Source organism: Erpetoichthys calabaricus, chromosome 9 (assembly GCF_900747795.2).
Source record: "Erpetoichthys calabaricus chromosome 9, fErpCal1.3, whole genome shotgun sequence".
NCBI lineage: Eukaryota > Metazoa > Chordata > Cladistia > Polypteriformes > Polypteridae > Erpetoichthys > Erpetoichthys calabaricus.
The window spans coordinates 30,694,290-30,714,636 of NC_041402.2; the positions used below are offsets into that span (position 1 = coordinate 30,694,290).

A 20,347-nucleotide genomic window follows, 5' to 3' on the forward strand; every position below is an offset into this window, starting at 1 on the left:
ACCACAAAACTGGAAGTGCAAAATTGTCTAAAATGTCTCTATATACTGTACATTAATGGAACCAAGGGGCGCAGCCAAAACCCTGAAACACATTTCATGAAACTCCTGACACACAGTTCTTATGCTGATGTTGCTTCCAGGCAGTTTGGAACTCTTCTGTAAGTAATGCAACAGAGGAGAGGTGACTTTCACTCTCTTCAGTTTTGGTGGCCCTACTCTCTGAGTTTGTGTGGTCTATCACTTTGGGGCTGAACTGTTGTTGCTCCTTGATGCTTCCACTTCACTGTAATAGCACTTTCTGCTAACCAGGGCACATTTGGCAGAGCAAACATTTCACATGTTGACTTGTAGTAAATGTGGCATTCTATGATGGTGACTTTAAACGGGGCACAAAGTTCTTCAGTATGACCCATTCTATTACCAGTGGGTGTCAATGGAGATTGCATGGCTATGTGCTTGATTTGATGCACCTGTTAATAATGAAACAACTGAACACAATAATTTGGAGGGCTCTCCACATAGTTTTGACAACATAGTGTACCTGTGTTTAATGAAATTGTATTACTTTAAACCAAACTTAGCAGATAGCTGTATGATACTGAAGTAAATACTCCTCTTTTTGAATTTAACACCATTTGACCCCAGTTCACTGTTTTACCATCACTATTTTGATACAATTATGAGACTAAAAGGTCCAATAAAATATTAAAAAAAAGAGGAATGAGGAAATTAATTTGTTAAAAATACAAATTGCATAGAAAACAACATAATTATTTAAATTCACCATCCACCATAGTATCAAAGGACCATACCTAAGATTTACTTTACTAGGCTTCATGTTATTCTGTTATTTACCTTGCAACTGCAAAGTCCCAGGATGAGTAAGATCAATGCTTTGTACTTTGGACCTTTCCTCCTCTTCCTGTCGAGTAGCCAATTGTGTTCCTGTTTAAAAAAAAAAAAAAAATACGAAAAGGTCACTGAAAGAAAATCAACTGCATTATATATACTGCATTACTTGAATAAAAATAAAAGTTTAACCTTGCTGAAACAAATACGTATTAGCTACAATGTTTTTTACAACTGAAGAATACTTCAAATCAACCAGTCTTTTATTATCTTATTTTATATAGCACCATTCACAGTATGCACTATATTATAAGGCATGTTATTGATCAAACAACATCACAATCACCTATAAAAGAAATCAATTTATTGATATTTTTTGGTAACTAAATATGCTATTTTTAAGACACAATCACATAAGCACACTACAACAGAGCAGGAAATTTATACATTTATTACTCCTCATTTACAATATTTGTTAAAAAAAAAAAAAAAGTTCTGAAACAACAGGCTAACATGCCAATGTAATGGTTAAGGAAACAGATTGTGAATGTGCTGTGATGTGGATTTTATGGGCACAAAACATGCAAAACTGGTGCACCAAATGAAAACAGTCCATTAGGGAAAGGAATTCATTTATCACCTTATTCTGCCCCTGCTTTTTTGTAATGTGCAAAGCTCGACAGATAGCTAAAAAAGACAACAAATGGGGAGTCAAGTGCTGAAACAAAATGAACTTTACTGGAATGTCTTGCTCTGTATTAAATCACCAATATTGTGAAACTGTGTACATAAAATCAAATGAGCTTGAAATAACATTACAAAATAAGCACAATCACTACAGATGAAGTAAAATCTAGCAAAATGTATCAAATAAAGAAGAATCAATTACTTAAGTTTCTTTAGCCAGTAGCATCATGTAGAATCACTTTACATATTTACTGATTTGGCTATAATATTTTAACACAAAAAACATATGCAAAGACATAATTATATACATTATAACAAATTTCACACAATAATGATAATAATGCTGTGAAACTACTTTCAAGCAAAACTTTTTTTTTAAGGTTCAGTACAGACAGTTTGGAGAAAAGTACATCACATTAGTAAAAGCTGATACTCCTGGACAAGATGGAAAGAAACTGCATCATTGAGGGTGGAATGTGATTGTGCTGCTGGGGAGAGAATGTGAGTGCATCGTTCAGGGTGATTCAAGATTGCATTGTTACAGAAGAGGCTGCAAAGCCATTTCACAGGGTAAGAGCATGTAGAAATATCATTGTGGATTGGGGTTGTCAGATTGAACGTATCTATTTGAATATAATTTGAATGTACTTAACAAAAGGTCTTATTAGAAAACAAAAACTTGTCATTCAATTGTAAAAGAATGATTGTTTCTTTTACCTGCACTAATTTTAGCATTGTGCTACTCCAGATACACAATACAAACCTGTAGTATTTTACAGATCTGTTTTGTACTACACTTACTTCTACAATCAGACTTTTGGAATATTGAATGGTTATCTTGTTATCTTCATTAGAGAAACTTACAGCCAGACCCCTTCAAACTTTTTTTCTCCTCCTGCTCTGCACTTTGATCTACAAGTCTACTCAGAGCAGTTTTTCTAAACACTTCTTCTGTGCCCTAAACATGTCATTTTGCATCTGATTCTGTCCCAAAATCCCTGACTGTTTAAAAGGAAATGGAAAATGACTATCATAATTCTAGTTTACGTCTTATTAAAATACTCTGAAATACCCACTTAAAAAGCCAACATGATGTTTCTCACAATTAGTCTTGATGTGCAATTAAAAATATGCAGGTCGCCTTTATTAAAATATTGATAAATCTGTAAAGGAGACAAAAAAACAAGATTATGTTTTTTTTCTCTTCTCCAGCTTAATTTGATTTTGTTTGTGGTTTTGTATTTTCCATCCTTCTAGTAATCTGACATCATCAGTAGAGACCTACAATATCTATGATATCTTACATAAAGACTCTATTCTATTTTCTGCAAGTTATATATCTATTTTATGTAAGGTTGCATGGATTTATTTTTCGTCACTTATTCACTACTATTGTTAAATAAAGTAGTTTTTCTTTCCTTATAGCTATATTTTTGATATCTTGTAAAGCACTTTGAGCTACATTCTTTGTATGAAAATGTGCTATAGAAATAAATGTTGCTGCTGTTAATTTTTCTGGGTAAGTCCACAGGTGCAATATAAATGGTACCCTGATGCTTCCCATTGAGTACCCCCAAAATAATAAAACAAGTCAGCTTGCCATTTGCTTGCCTCTTGAATACTCTTCTACTGCATTTGCTATTCTCACCTTGTCACAGTCTTACTAACTGACCCGCATTCCTTCTGATCCTTGTCAGGACAGTAAGATATAAAAGCAGCCATGAAAGGGAGCTTAGCGGTTTAAGACTTGGTCACATAGCTATCAGTATTAGACTACTGAAAACAAAACAGCAGTGCTGATGCTACCCCCTTTTATACGGTGCAGTTGCTTGGGGGGGGGGGGGGAACAGTTGCCCAAGTACCATCAGGAATTTTTTTTTGTTTTTGCTGTAGACATTACAATAATAATAACGTATAAAAAAAGCATGTACAAAAGTACATGTAACCACAAGAATAATGAAATAAAGTTTAAATTTATATTTGAATATTTACTTATTTTTGATTTGAAACATTATTTTATTACTAATTTGACAGCCTTATTGTGGATATTAAATCACCTATAAGAATTACTGTCTGTAAAGAGATCAAGTCAGTATTTCAGTCAGATCACAAAAACAAGACTTTAATACCAGTTTTAGAGCCAAATGCTCAAAGAACAATGGAAATTCAATTGATGTTCTTCTGATGTTCAGTTCAGGTATAACAAATACAGAAAGTCCACCCTGAAATGGGATGTATGTTGCCGCAAAGTAAACATAACCAGATAGAGTTTCCTCAATTACAGGTGCAGACTAGGTTTTTGCCACATTTCAGTTAAGCACAAGATATCAAGGTTGCAGTCCAATGAGAAGTCAAGCAAAATGACACCTTTTATTGGCTAACTAAAAAGTTTACAATATACAAGCTTTCGAGGCAGCTCAGGCCCCTTCTTCAGGCAAGATTGCAGTCTGTAATGAATTCGGACATTACCAATGAACAGGATGGCATATTTCACAACAAATGCTGCTAATGAACTTCCCAGTTATTGCGTGGCAATGTCCTGACCCATAGTGCAAAAAAAAAACAATGTCTGTTAGAGCATCCCAGTACAACCATTTGCTCTGGACAAAGCATTTTATATAAATAAGTTTATTACCAGATTATTTCTGCATAGCAGAAAGCCACTACTTATTCAAGAAATACAAAAGCGGACTCAAAAAGCAGAGCAGCACAGTGGGGTAGAGGATGGGGAAGCACAGGTGAGCACCAACAGTAATGTAAGAGTTCAGAAATTTATGCTTGCTTTTTCAGTTATTAAAGCAACCATTACCTTACTAATTAATGACTAAAGGCAAACAATCTTTTTCAGTGATAATAATTATAATTACCACTTAAAGAAATTAAACATTTTCCCAGCTCATCCTAGAACATTCTACAATGCCATAATTGAAATTGTGATCACATTCTCCATTTTGTCCAGTTTGGTTCAGCAATAGTCCAGTTCAAAAATAAATTAGAGCATGCAGTGAAATATACTGAGAACATAATTGTCTGTGATCTTTCTTCTGTTGCAGACTTGTATGCATCACTGTCATAAACTAGAGCAAAAGGATTACCACTGACTCAACTCACGTAGGTCATCACCTGTTCCGAAATCTCCCCCTTAGGTCAATTAAAACTAAAACTAATAGACTCCAAAAACGTTTCTTTCTAGAAGCCACAATCCTCTCAAACCAATTTAGCCTGTGCCCTTTGCTTACTTGTGTTTTCTTTCATATATAATGTCACAGGTGGCTGGGGGTGGTACCACGTGGGGGCAACCGCCCTGGTGGCTTTGGGGACCACGGGAACAGAGCTTTGAAGCTCAACCCAATAGGGGCCCGTAGTCACCTCCAGGGGGTACCCCAATGCCTATGGTGCCCTGGCCCTCAGCACTTCCACCACACCCAGAAGTGCTGGGGGGAAGAAGACCAGGGACACCCAAAGTGCTTCCAGGTGCGCAGCCGACACTTCCGCCACACTGGGGTGTGCCGGCGGAAGATTGTCAGGAGGCACCTGGAGCACATCCGGGTGACTATAAAAGGGGCCGCCTCCCTCCACTCAATGGCTGGAGTCGGGTGGAAGAGGACAGAGCTCGGAGGAGAGGAGTGGAGGCAGTCAGAACAAGAGGCATTGTGAGAGGGTGGGTGATTTAGTACGGGAGTACTTCGTTGTGCTGTCACTTTGTAAATAGTGTAAATAAAGCGTGTGTGGCGATTTAAACATGTCTACCTGTCTGTGTCCGGGCTGCTTTCCACAATATACAGTATTTGTGTGCTTGTGCATACACACTATAGTGACACGTTTCATTTGCACATCTCCTTTATAATTTCACTATTATGCAACTGTTGATAATGTATGTTATTCAAATGTAATGTGGTGCTCTGCTACAAGTAGCTCAAAAGCTACCAATCTAAATTCCTGTACATTATGCTCTGGAGAATAAGTTATCCATCCACCCATTTTCCAACCCGCTGAATCCGAACACAGGGTCACGGGGGTCTGCTAGAGCCAATCCCAGCCAACACAGGGCACAAGGCAGGAACCAATCTGGGGCAGGGTGCCAACCCACCGCAGGACACACACAAACACACCCACACACCAAGCACACACTAGGGCCAATTTAGAATTGCCAATCCACTTAACCTGCATGTCTTTGGACTGTGGGAGGAAATTGGAGCGCCCGGAGAAAACCCATGCAGACACGGGGAGAACATGCAAACTCCACGCAGGGAGGACCCGGGAAGCGAACCCGGGTCTCCTATGAGGCAGCAGCGCTACCACTACACCACCGTGCCGCCCGAATAACAGTTATTCTGATTCTAATTCTGACCCAAATCAACCAGCCTTAGCAATAATCTGCAGACTTCATGAAAAGGATGCTCCAACACTGACATAAGTCTTTAAGTCTTTATAGCTTATTGATGTAGCAGTCAAGATGTTCTGTCAGATGGAACCAGTTACACATCCTGTTATTGTAATCAGAAGGTAAGGACCTCTAGAAAACACAACATCCTTTCCATAGTACAGTGGCAGAATTTGACCGCTATCAGACAAACAGAAAAGATGATTTGCTCAGTGGAAAATGTTAAAAAGACTGAGACTATATAAACTTCAATATTTACCTTTACTGTAAATGTAAAATAATGGTGATGTTAGACAAAAAGCTTGTGTAGTGAAATCATAAATTAACATTATAAGAACTTTCCACGTTTAAATAACAGTTGTATTTTGTGTAGTCATACTATTTATACAAAGTAAAAATGTAGTAACATATACAGCAAAACAAATCTTAAAAAGACTCTAAGGTTGATGTACAGCTTGTATATTAGAAAAGATTTTAAATAAAAGTGTGTGCGCTTTTTTCTTTTTTTTAATGAAGAAATTAGCTCCTGGAGATAGGGGGCAAAGACTCTGAGAAAAGACAACAAATTGTACCCTATCTATGCTACAGCAGCAATGCAGGCTTTTCAAGTTGAAGAAGATTACTAGCTGTTGATGATGAGGCCGAGAAGCAAACCACTAGTGATAATCATGAGAGTTACATATTTGCAAACAATGTTTTGTATACCTAACAACACAGACTTCCTATACCAGTTTAAATGTAAACTGGATATTTGCCTACACCTTTGAAGACTGCACTATTTATACAATTATTAATTACATTATCAAAAAACAGGAATGTATTAGGTCTTTAAAATGTTTCACAAAAATTGTAGTTATGCTTTGAATCAATTCAAATTCAGTCTTTTCTCTAAATTTTATCTACAATTGTGGTATAGATTTATCTGCTTTACTGTTCAACTCCACTGGCTTATCTCTGCACTGTCTTTGGCAAGAAGTAGATAGCAATACCTTTGTAGGACAAAGTGGGCATTTCCCATTTTGCTTGGCTTTAGTGGTATACCAGGCCTATTAAGAAAGCAGATTTAACAGAAATGTAGTCATCCAACTTCACCTTCCCTAGCTTGCATTCCATGGCTGCATCCAAGCCTTACATCACCAAGTGCAATGCAAAGCATTGGATGCAGTGGTGTAAAGCACACCACCACTGGACTTTAGGGCAGTGGATACATGTCCTCTGGAGTGACGAAATATGCTTCTCTGTCTGGCAATCCGATAGACTAGTCTAGGTTTGGCAGTTGCCAGGAGAATGGTACTTGCCTGACTGCACTGTGCCAAGTGTAAAGTTTGGTGGAGGGGGGAGATTAGGTTGTGGGGTTGTTTTTCAGGGGTTGGGCTTGGCCCCTTAGTTCCAGTGAAACAAACTCTTAATGCTTCAGCATACAAATCAAGTTTGGACAATTTCATGCTCCCAACTTTGTGAGAACAGTTTGGGGATGGCACCTTCCTGTTCTAGCATGACTGCACACCAGTGCACAAAGCAAGATCTATAAAGAAATGGATGAGTTGAAGCTGTTATAGCTGCAAAGGGTGGGCCAACTCCATATTAAAGCTTTTGTATTAATAGGATGCCAGTAAAGTTCATGTGTGTGTAAAGGCAGGCGTCCCAATACTTTTAGTGTGTGTGTATGTATATATATATATATATATATATATATTGTAACATGGCGCTATATAGGCACCTGACCTGACACAGACTCACACCGGAGGCACGTAGAAAAACAAGAACGTTTTATTTTTCTTCACCTGTGGGGCATGTCTTCCCCATGACCCACAGGCACAACACAGTTCCAAGCACACAAAAGCACAAACACTCTTCCTCTTTGCACCACCACTCCTCCCGCCAAGTGTAGTCCTCCTACTCCTCCCGACTCAGGCTCCTGGAGTGGTGGCTGCTGGCCCCTTTTATAGTCCACCCGGGTGTGGTGAATACACTGCCCATAAGGGCTCAGGAGTCCCAGCTGCAGCACCCAATGGCGGCGTCTGTGGGACCCAACAGGGCTGCATCCAACTCCAATTCCCATGGAGCCCTGTGGGAAACCGAGGCACTGCCATCTAGCGGCCAGGGGGAGGTATCGCACAGTCTATGGCTGCTCCCCCTGAACATATAGCGAAGGGGCGACCCGGCCAGGCATGGATCCCGTCCGCCCACCACAAATATTATATTTAGTGTGTGTGTGTGTATATATATATATATATATATATATATATATATATATATATATATATATATATATATATATACACACACACACACACACACACACATACGCACTTATATTTGTATAATTGTTTTTATTCTGTTTCTGTTAAATGAGAGTACTTCAACTTCAGTTACTTTGATGCAAGGCTAATGGAGACCCACATTCTAAAACTGAGAAATGTAAAGAAAATAAAGTAGTCGCCACACTGAGTTATTTAATTACCAGAATTGCCATAGGCAAGATGGATAAGTTATTAACCAAGGTAAATCTCTACATTTTCTTACATCTTAATGCTTGCTTCTGTAGAGACAGTAGGAGATTTCAACAAAGCTATTTTCAATTTTTCTATTTTCCATGGCTTTGAATTTTTTATTATCAAGCATACTCGTTTTTCTCAGCTGACATAGTCTAAGTACACCAGTTGTTTTCATGTTTCAAGAAATTTAGAACTGTTGATTTTGTATTGCCCATGTTTTATGGCAATGTTTGACTCAGTTATAGTCTTTCAAGATCTGAATTGCTTGCTGTTCTCTCGTAAACAATTTTTAAGGCAACAAAAGAAATGGCAAGGTATAAATCCAACACTACACATTCATTGCACTTAATGTGTGCACAAACAATCCAAAAGGAAATACATGGTTGCCAACATACCATACTACTTATGCTCACATTAAATGCAGGAGATGCAAAACAGAAATTGTCATTCCAAAATGCAAAAAAACATACAATCTTTTGGCAAATAAATTAGGTACACCTGTAAACTTGCTTATCCATGCAATTAACCAACCAACCATGCAGGTAAGGAGTTTCCGTTAATGTTCATATCCAACACCAGAATGGGGAAAAATTTGATCTCAGTGATTTCAGCAGTGGCATAATTGTTGTTGCCAGACCAACACATTTAAATGTTTCTGTCATTGATGATCACCTAGGATTTAAACACTCAACGGTCCCTAGAGTTTACTCAGAATGGTGCGAAAAACAAAAGACATCCAAATGAGTGGCGGTTATGTGGATGGAAATGCCTTGCTGAGGACAGAACTCAGAGAATGACCAGACTGGTTAAACTTGACAGAAAGGCTTTGGTAACTTAGATGACCACTTTGTATAACTGTGGTCAGCAGCAAAACATCTTAGAATGCACAATACACTGAATCTTGAGATGAAGGGACTACAACAGCAGAAGACCACATTGATTTCCTGTTGTCAGCCAAGAACAGAATGCTGGGCGTTAAGTGGACACAGGTTTACCAAAACTGGACAGTCAAGGACTACAGAAACGTAGCCAGTTCTGATGAAGCTCTGTTTCTGCTAAGGCACACGGATGGTAGGGTCAGCATTTGGTGCCACCAGCATGAATCCATGCATCCAACCTGCGTTCTGTTAACAGTCCAGGGCTGGTGATGGTGGTATAGGGAATGTTTTCTTGGCACACATTGGGCCACTATTATTAATCAATCATCATTTGAATGCCACAGTTTGAGCATTGTTGCTGGCCATGTGTACCCCATCATGGAAACAATGTAACAATCTTATAAAGGCTACATCCAACATTATAATTCACAAAGCAAAAGTCATCTCAAACTGGTCTCAAGAACGTTACGAGTTCAGTGCTCTTCAGTAGCCTCAGTGGGATGTGGTGGAATGGGAGATTAGCAGCATGAATACGCAGCTGACAAATCTAAAGAAATTGCATGTTGTAGTCATGTCAAAATGGACTATAATATCAAAGGAATGTTTTTAACATCTTGCAGAATCCATGCCACAAGGAATTAAGGCTGTTTTAAAAGCAAAAGGATGCCCAATCCAGTATTACTATAATGGTTCTAAGAATCTGCATAGAGAGTGTATACAGTATATGAAGAAATAAAGCAACAATGATGATTATGAATTAACTGAATACTACTATGCAAGACCTATGAGGTTCATTGTGCATATTTTTATACAAATACCTATTTTGGGAAAAAAAAAATTCTTGTATATCAATATTTACAATACAAAATACATTGTATGAAGGCAGGTAACCATAAAAGGTTGCCTATTTAATTTATCTGCATATTCAAAGAAAAATCAAATAATGATTGCACATTTGGTTTTTTGGAACAGTGTGATACAACAAAATTCATGTTTCTGCCCATCAAAAAGATCTCATGTGCTTAAATGCTTATCAACACATTTTATAGCTGCAGGTAATTCATGACATACCCTATATCAGGCAACTCCCAGAGGCATGCAGGAAATACCCTTAGATGGAATGTCAATCCATTACATAAATGCAACACTTTCTCTGCATTGGCCTGGGATGAGCAAAAAGTTAACTTTATATATACTGTATGTTTGGCATATCATAACAGGAATACTCATAGAATATCTAACTGGTTAAAACTTAACTGTGTAACCTATGCTGATTCATGGATAATGTGCAAACGCCATACAGAAACTAGCAATGCTGCATTATACCACTGCTTCCCTGCAGAGCTAAGACAGCAGGGCTAATATTTGTGCCATCAAAATATATCTTGAATACATTTTACTTCCAGAAATAATTCTACTGTAATAGTGGTTCCATTCCCAATTACAGGCTATGAGAAATGAAGATGCAATGTTGTGTATTTAAACGCAGAACTACTGTATTTTGGATGAATAGATAATTAAACTGTTAAAATCTGCACTGAATTAAATGCAACAGAATTGTGAACTTTCTTATGCTAAAAAACAAAGGTCAGGGTTGGGTGCGTAGATTGATAAGAAACTTACGTAAATATGTGGGACTGAACCTTGATTAATTTGCTACTGCTTATGTCATATTTATTATTATTTATTAAATGTATAAATCTATCCATTACTTACTACACATTAATTTCACTGTAGTTTCTGATCAGTGTGAGATTTACCAAAATTACAATTGCATCACTTAATAAAAGATTAATAATTTTGCATTGCAACTTTCAGAGGTAAATTACAAGGCATAAAAAGCACAACTCTGCTAACTCTTGACTTACTAAACCAGAAAGGAAAAAAGTTAATGCTGTCTTTTACTGTCAGAAAACTGCCTAAATCTTTTGCACAATGAAAAAGATGTTTAGTATTTCCTGCATCAAATAGTGAGATTGTCTACTAAATTAAAGTTTACATACATTAGATACACAAATATATATTGTACATATACGGTACAGACATACACTGCACGGCTAATATAAACCTTCAGACAGTAAATTTTGAAAGGTCAAAAAACTGTACTTGCTAACGTCAATTCTTAATTATGAAAACAGACTAAATCTTCACTGAAAAACTTCAAACAAAGGCTAACAAAATCAAATTACTTGTACCTGTATAATGTGTAGCTTCTCTGTTCACTACTTCCATTTTTTAACCAAGAAATACTCAGTTTATGTGAAGTCTATAAAGCAAATATTCACAACTAAATTCATTGTGGAGTCTTGAATTTTCATTGCTGGAACCATCATTTTAGAAGCTACTGTCTTCATCTGAAGTACACAATTAACTGATTAAATAGGAAACCACTAATGAATAATGTATTTTAAGTGGTGATGGAAAAATAACACCAGCTCCGCTTTCAGGTATTGTTCTTTGCCAACTATTGAGTGACTCTGAAAAATGCAATACTCAAAAGAAATGCAAATTAAAAAAAAAAAAAAGCAGTTACTTTTTGCTTGTTATATTTTTTATATGAAGCCTCTTTATTGGTAATTCCCAAGCTAATATAGTACAGTAAATAAAGCAATATGAAAAACAAAATTTATACATATACTGCAAATAAAGATGTATACTCTTAAATAAATGTTAATTTTGTTAGTTATGTGAGTACTACTTATAAATACATTTTTAAATTTACTCTGAAGTTACTCTGAATGGAGTTCATTCAGATTCATATGCTGACAAGTGACTGCTGTATGTCTACATCAAGTTACTTGTACCACCTAATCAATATGAAGGCAGTGTAAAGGAGAGACCAGTAAGGATCTGAACTTTATTTGTAATGCTTTAGCAGCAATATTTGGAATATACTAGAAATACCAGATAGAATAACATGAAAAATATGTTGTGATACCCTACACCAAACTAATGGTGCAAACACAGAATCTTCTCAAATGGAAAAATCCTAATCCACCTTCAATAACTCAATTTCAAACTGATGTTCTATACTGTTTCAAAATTGGAGGGGTGGGTGGGTGTTGGGGGGCTTGAATCAAGTTTTCTTTATGGGGACCTACTCAGAATTTGGTATGAATTCAATAGTGCTATTGTAATGTAAGAATGCCAGGTATGTGACAAGCCTTTTCATTTTATTTGCTGTTTTATTCCACTGGAAGAACATTTTTAGATGGGGCTCCTTTCTCAAAAGGCACCTTAAGTATGGGAAAGGTTCTATACATTCATAAAAATATATTATTAAAAAATTTTCTAAGTTGCACAGGATTTTTGCTATTGTTTCATGTTCTCTAAATTAAGTAAAATATACTGAAAGCCTCAAAGTTAATTCAATTTATACTGTTATACACCTTTGGTTAATTTCTACTGTTTTATACCTGCAGGGTTAGAAGACTGACACAATTGTGAATTATATTATACACAAAGACACACTATTCTTGCTTTCTCAGTCTAGTTAAAATAAATAACAAAATAAAATTGAATAAAAAAATTCAATGCAAGCAAATATTACCTAACTAAAATACAGTATACAACAGGTTAAAATAACAGGGCACTAGATCACTGCAACAAAAATGCAAACATTCCAAACTGTAATATGATTAACATATACTTACTTCAAAAATTAACCCTAAAAATGGTTTTACACATATCATTCTGACTGGGGTTGGTTCCTACCATTTATGTAATGCAGCCAGGATAGCTCAAGGCTTCAATGCCTCTTCCACTGAATTAAGCAGTTTAAGAAAATAGATCGATGGATGTATCATTATCAATGACATCTATAATTTCCAGCAGATGGTGCTGGTTAGCAAAAAACATGGGCTCTTTGTAGCAAATCACTGGCATTTTTGTGTTTTTTTTTGCTTTTTAATTACTCCATACCTTCATCACAAAACACTGTCGCTTCCAGATTTGGTAAATGCCTCCGAGTATTTACAGAAAATGAAACAATCAGAGCTTACTTACTCTAGCAGCACTTGACACAAGACAGGAAATGAAGAGTTGATTCAGTATTGCTTCTATACATATTGGGGCAGACTCTAACTCCCTGTGGTCATATGTAGGGCTTGAAATTTGGCACAGGGATTGCACATAATTAGGAAATATACATAGCTATATATAGAAGGTCCTACAGCTGACAATGAGTATCAGACCAAAACTCAAGACATCAGATCAAAAGTATTTCCTGCAAAGTTTAGAGCATGGATTGAGTCAAGTCATAGATCTGGGGAAGGCTACAATAGATTCTGCAGCACTGAGGATTCCAAAGAGCACAGTGATTTCCATAATTCTTAAATGGAAGAAGTCAGGAACAATCATGGCTCTTCCAACAGCAGGCCATTCAGCCAAACTGAGAAATCAGGGGAAAAGTCTAAAATTAAGGTAAAGCTTCATAAGTACAGTATATTCAATTCAAATTCTGTATTGTCTCGTAGAACCTTGTAGTGAGCAATACTTACACTATGTGGACAAAAGTATTGAGAGACTTGACCATTACATCAACAGGGACTTTAATGATATTGTAGTCAAATAAATAGACTTTAATATGAAGTTGCCCCCACCCTGCCCCTTTGCAGCTATAACAGCTTCCACTCTTCTTGGAAGGCTTTCCACAAGAGTTTGAAATGTTTCTGTGGGAAATTGTGCCCATTCATTCTGTAGAACATTTATGAGAACAGGCACTGATGTTTGACGAGAAGGCCTGGCTCACAATCTTGGTTCCAGTTCATCCCAAAGTTGTTTGATGGGGTTGATGTCAGAGGTCTGTGCAGGCCAGTCATCCAACCTGTCTTTATGGACCTTGCTTTGTGCTTTAGGGCACAATCATGCTGGAATAGCAAACGGCCTTCCCCAAACTGGGGAAACATAGCCTTATCCAAAATATTTTGGTATACTGAAGCATTAAGATTGCTCTTCATTGGAAGAAAGAGGCCCAGCCCAAACCTGAAAAACTGCCCCACACCTTCATCAAACTTTACAGATGGCACAAGGCAGTTAAGCAGTAATGTTCTCCTGGTATCTGCCAAAACCAGACTGACTCGCCCATCTGACTGCCAAGCAGAGAAGCGTGATTTGTCATTCCATGAAACACGTTTCCACCACTCCATCCAATGCTTTGCATTGGACTTCGTGATGTGAGGCTTGCAAGCAGCTGCTCGGCTCCCACCACAGTTTTTGTGTTTACATTAATGCCAGTGGAAGTTCGAAACTCTTCAGCTATGAATCAGCAGAGCGTTGGCAACTTTTATGCATCATGCCCCTTAACAGTCATTGACCACCTTTGTGACTTTATGTGGTCTTACACTTTGTGGCTGAGTTGCAGTTGTTCTTAAATGCTTCCACTTTCCAATAATACCACTTAGTTGACAGTGAAATATCCAGCAGGGATGAAGTCGATGAGCTCTTCAAAATGATCCATTTTGTTTCACAAATGTTTGCAAATGGAAACGCATGGCTAGGTGCTTGATTTTATATACCTGTGGCAATGGGTCGGATTGAAACACCTGAATTCAGTAATTAAGAGGTGGGTCCTAATATTTTTGTCCATAAAGTGTATATGTATAGCCGTAGCATTGCACCATTACTTTCTGGTGTACTAAACAACACGTATAACAAAAACTATGTAAGGTGTTTTTTGGCAAGTAACTGTGAGGACATGCAAAGGGGGATAAAAAGAAAATCTTATGGAGCAACACTTTGCCAACAATTAGTGTACATGCCCCTGCCCAAAAACACACACCTAATGTGAACAGAAAACCAACATATTTTTTTTTCTCTGTCAAGTGAATCTAACAATGAGTACTGAAAATGGTTGTGCATTTTGATAAGGTATTAAATTACTTTACCTGGTAAAACACATGTCAGATGAGTGTTATTATAAACCTTGAATAAACAAATTGGCTATTAAAATACGTACAGAAAACAAAAACAACACTAAAAAATGTAAATATCACATTTTTTAAAATAATAAATATACATTATGCATTTACAGTGACTTTATACAGTTATTGCATATTTGTATTACATTAAACAAAAAGTAAAATATGAATTCAAATAAAACATCAAACAAAAAAAGAAAGCAAACTGGGGCTTAAATAGCATCGAGTTCTCTCTTAAATCACAGTGCTTCAGGATTACACCCACTCTGGCTCACCACCCAGACCTGAACAATGTACTTGAAGGTTTTCTTCTCTAAAGTTAAAAATATTTCTGCAAGTTGTGATGGACTATGTATGCTTAATAATGAGGAAAGATTCCATAATATTAAAAAATACTTTTGTTGTGCTTAGGTATCAAGGTAATGTAATTGTTCATACTGAGACTTCAGACCTTCATGGGACTGAATGCTTACTCTCTTCACTTTGCATAATTTGCATATTACTTAAATCAGTTTGTGTTTGTTCTCAGGTGCTCAGGCTTTCCTCCTAAATTCCGAAAAGCAAGTATATTAGTTTAACTGACAGTTCTACATTTTCTTAGAGACAGCAGACCTGTGTAAAGGTCAGGAAAGAGAGAACTCATGCTTCCTCACAGTGGCCAGCCAGGGCCCTCACATGTGGTTTCCAAAATTAATTCATCAATGAGGACCTCAGCCTCTATAGTCTCAAGTTATCGCTAACTTGTTTGTCTCCTGAGAATCAGGATCACCTTCATTCACTAATATGTCTCAAGTATTGGATTTTTTTTTCAGTAGATTTGAAGTCTGCTCCAAAATCAGAACACAACAAAGGCAGATAATATAGCGTAAAATTTAATTGGCAAAGTAAAGTGAAATGTAATGCAGAGATATGTAAAAGTACAACAGATCAATCCATCTTAATTCAGTATTGAAAAACATAGGTGATAGTAAGCATGATTATAGTTTAACATATTTCAGATACAAGTATAGACTTGGGATTTGAAGGCTCACACATTTACCATGTTACACCTCCAGATGTTACATCCCAAAAGTTCTCTATGGACTTTAAAGCAAGGAGAGAAGGCAGGCCATGTCAACATCTCCACATTAGCATTCCTCAGAACTCTCTTGACCACAGCAGCTGTGTATGGCCAGGAATTGTACTGATTTATGGGGAGATGTCTAAGGTGTGAGCAAAGAGCTTTTGACTAGTTATCTTATTCTAAGTCCAGTACCATGACGCTTATGCCTCATTGTCCTATCACTAATGAAAGCATTTTGTTTGTTAGCAGTTTCAGTAGCAGACCTTAACTCTTTGAGGGCTGAATATTTTTTCCAAAAAATGCAGTTTTCTGAAAAGCACACAAAGCAATGGTTTCACACATAAATCAACATAAAACATCTGTTGCTGCCAGTACGCAGTCCTCTAGACGCTCATAGGCAGCATGGCGGTTGGCAGAAATGCATGGCAGGCTGGCTGCCCAGCTGTTTTCACATTGCATTGGGTAACGGCAGAGGCAGTCGCGGTCACAGTGCAATGCAAACTGGTTTGTACCTCTTGTCATTGTAAGTGTGGTCCTCCGGGGCAAACATTGCTGTAGGCACGTCAGCTACACAAATGTTCTCAGCACCACGATTAGCTGGGGATCTATCAGCTAATGTCAGTACCTCACTTTCGTTTGCAATATCATTCTCCAGATCACTTGCATCAGAATCAGTCTGACGATAATATGCAAAATATTGCCATTGGAGTATTTTGCTTTGCACATTCGCTTCAATCTCTCGCCAGATGTCAATAACATTTTTGTTGTTTTGTACTCTTCACTACTTACAAGCACAGTGAATCTCTGTCAAATCAACAACGCTAACTTCCTTTCTAACAATGAGAGTCGAACTAAAATGTAACAGTGAGTTTTGTCAATGTGCACAACTGATTACTGCTCTTAACCCCTCCTGCTGACAAAAGTTGACATCCGCCCTGAAAGAGTTAAACAATCTCTCAGATTGAAAATTTGATGTTTTGGTCCTGATCTTGAGTGGTCACTAGAGTAGAATCAAATTTGTGAGTGTTGTATGTTCTACTGGACTGCTAAAAACTTGCCTGCATTTGGAACAGAATGGAGAGGCTTATTCCACAGCATCTAGCAACACTGACCCATGACATGACTGCAGTAACAATTGAACCTCTCCACATGCTTCTGGTGACAGCTGATGCATTATGAAAAGCACAGAAAACTAAGTGTGACCTTGCAGGGACCTTTTAAAAAGTTACCTTACGAGGCACTGTTCCACCTAGATATTACTGGGGAAAAGTGCACCTAATGAGTGTGTTTGGGAAGCTGCAATGCCTCACTGCATAAGCTGGACTAATGATCAAAGAGCTAAAACAAACTGCCAACATTTTGTGAAATTACACAAGCTATATTTTCTCCATTCCAGAAAATGTTGTTTCTTTATCTGACTGTTTAAATATGTAAGATCAAGTAAAGTAGCTTTCACTTCTTTACTCAATATGCACTTGCATGTATGCAGTTAATTAGGAAAAAAAGAGAAAGAAAGTTGTATGTATTAAGCTATGTATACTGAAGTAATGAGAACGCTTGTAGAGCAGGGGTGTGAAACTCAAAGCCCAGATGGTGGATCCAGCCTGTCAACCTTTTTAATGTGGCCAACGTAATTTGTATTTAAATTATGTAACATATGGCTGGTGATGATGGGTTGGCTTTGTCAAAAGATACCTTTAATGGTTGTTTCATATACTGATCAGATCTGTATTTAACTTAACTGGATTAAATTTACACCTTCCATGAAAATGAATCTTCAGTGTCGTTTATTTGCACAGCAAAGCACATTACAGCCACTAAACTATTGTTAGAATAGAAACTGCTCATATTGATCCAACAGAAAAAGTGTGAAAATAAGATGACAAATCACATTCCCATAAAGAACATTAGTGTTTTAACAAGTTAACATTCTTGTCATTGGGGGGTTTGAGTGGTTTCATTGGTCTAAGAAATGGACACACTGGAGAACTAAGAAAACATTGCATGGTTTGAAGAATTCCAATTCATGCTTATTTACTCAGATGAAAGATGAAATAGAATAATATAAAAAATACAATGAATACACTTTCAATAATATGCTCATTGTGAATTAATTGATTTTGATGTATTGTGGTGAAATATAATGAACAGCTGTAAGGTGAAGTTAGTGAATTACGTCTAATGCAGTGGCCTCCATAGGCACCAGATCTTAATCTAATCACACAGACAAGGTTTAAAGAGCTATTCTGAGTGGAGATGCAACACTAGCTGATTTGCAACTACTGTGGGACCAATAGGAATACATATGGGCCAACACATCTATGTTATATTTTCAAATCATTGTTAATGTCATGCTTTAATAGTAAATGGGAATCAACTTACTATTAGGTGGATGTTCCACTTAACGGCATACATTTTTGTTTTCCTCTCCTCTGTTGTCAACTAGTCAAATGACATTTATTATGCTAGTGCAAATTTATTTTGCCAAAATGTGTTTAATGTTATCATTGAAATCCATTGTATTTTACTGTAACACTATACACATTTTAGTAAACATACTAAACAACATACTGTAGCTGTAAACTTGTTTAAGTTATGTGTATCTATAATCAGTGTACAGTATTTATATTAAAAACAAATAGAGCTGAACAGTTTATTGCTCATTAAATATAAGATGCTGTTCACCATTCAGTGGTGCAGTTGGTCAATAGTTCAATACTCTACTAATAAATAATGAAAAGGAACACCTACTAAGATATAGGAGATGAGTTTAAATTGGTCCTGCTTAAGTGAATGTAGGCGTGAGCATGAACATAATTGTTCTGAGACGAACTGGCCTCTTACCCAGGGCTGATCTATATATAACCATTTGCCCAATATTCTAGGACTGGCTCAGACACCCTTACTACAATGTAAAGGGAAAAATAGGCTTAGCCAAATGAATGGATTAATTAAATATGGATTTTCTATTGTCTTAAGAAAAAGCACACAACTGCACATTAAAATCATTAAAGAGTTCTGCAAAGTGAGACCACAAAAATACTGTAGATACAGGTGAAAGTTATAAGAGGTAAATAAACTATCATTAACATCCTTACCTTTAGACTTTTCTACAGAAGAATACTGTTGATCCCAGCCTTCAAACTCATTCTGACTGTGGGGCCAGTTCTTTGTTATTTTAGTAGCATGAAGTTTAGAACAAATACTTTGTGAATTAATTTTGTTCTTGTACTTGTTTTTTTCTTTCACCTCCTTAGTAAACCTGCAGTAACAATAAAATATATCTAAGCAAAAAATTTTCTTTATAAAATTGATTTCTCATAAAAAGTCGAACGTTCTCATAGTATGCATCTTAAAATGATAAAATAAGCAAAAATTGTCCAGAATAATACACATGCTATAGACAGATTGAAAGAATTATTCGTGGAAATATACTTATGTGTACAAAATCAACAATTAAAGCGACAATTTAATTTTCACTAAAATATAAAAGCATGCAAGCCATACCTTTTTACTACTTGATGAGTTGTCCGGTCTTCATTATCTGATTGCTCACTAACTACAATGTAAGAAATGTAAAGTGAATTAGGAACAGAACTAATAATACTGTTTGTTTTGTCTTCTAGTTTAACTTAATCCACAAGGCATATCAAACCTCAAAAGTTTTATTTTGAATATTTATATTTTTAAACTGTAAGTTATAACATTCATGCACTTTAAGAACTAGCACAGTAATGAAGGCTGTAGCAAGTGAACCTATTCAAACACAAAAAAAGATCCAAGGCAGGAACCAAACTATTTAAAGGCCAACAATGAAAAGTCTATTATTATCTGCATCAAAAGATGTGCTGATGAGTACCTGATCTGGATTGAGCTGTCAATCTGCTGCATATTCTCTATTGATGCAACTTTTGAGTTAACAGGCTACCCACTATGACTGTTACTCTGTGGCCAAATTGCTAGATATTGACCATATAGTAACTACATTGGGATCCGGATGCAATGAAGTTAAAACTGCTGTCTACGCCATCTGAACAGAGTTAATCAAATTATCACTTTATTTAGTGGCT

At 36.7% G+C, this 20,347-nt stretch overlaps 1 protein-coding gene across 1 annotated transcript in view; it reads right to left on the reverse strand.

Annotated features, from left to right (window-relative positions):
- The window catches only part of cdk5rap2 (CDK5 regulatory subunit associated protein 2), a 120,495-nt gene that overhangs the window by 40,712 nt on the left and 59,436 nt on the right, over positions 1 to 20,347 (reverse strand). The window contains 3 exon segments of the mRNA XM_051931778.1: positions 856 to 945; positions 19,376 to 19,539; positions 19,785 to 19,836. Of these exon segments, the coding sequence (XP_051787738.1) occupies positions 856 to 945; positions 19,376 to 19,539; positions 19,785 to 19,836 (306 nt within the window).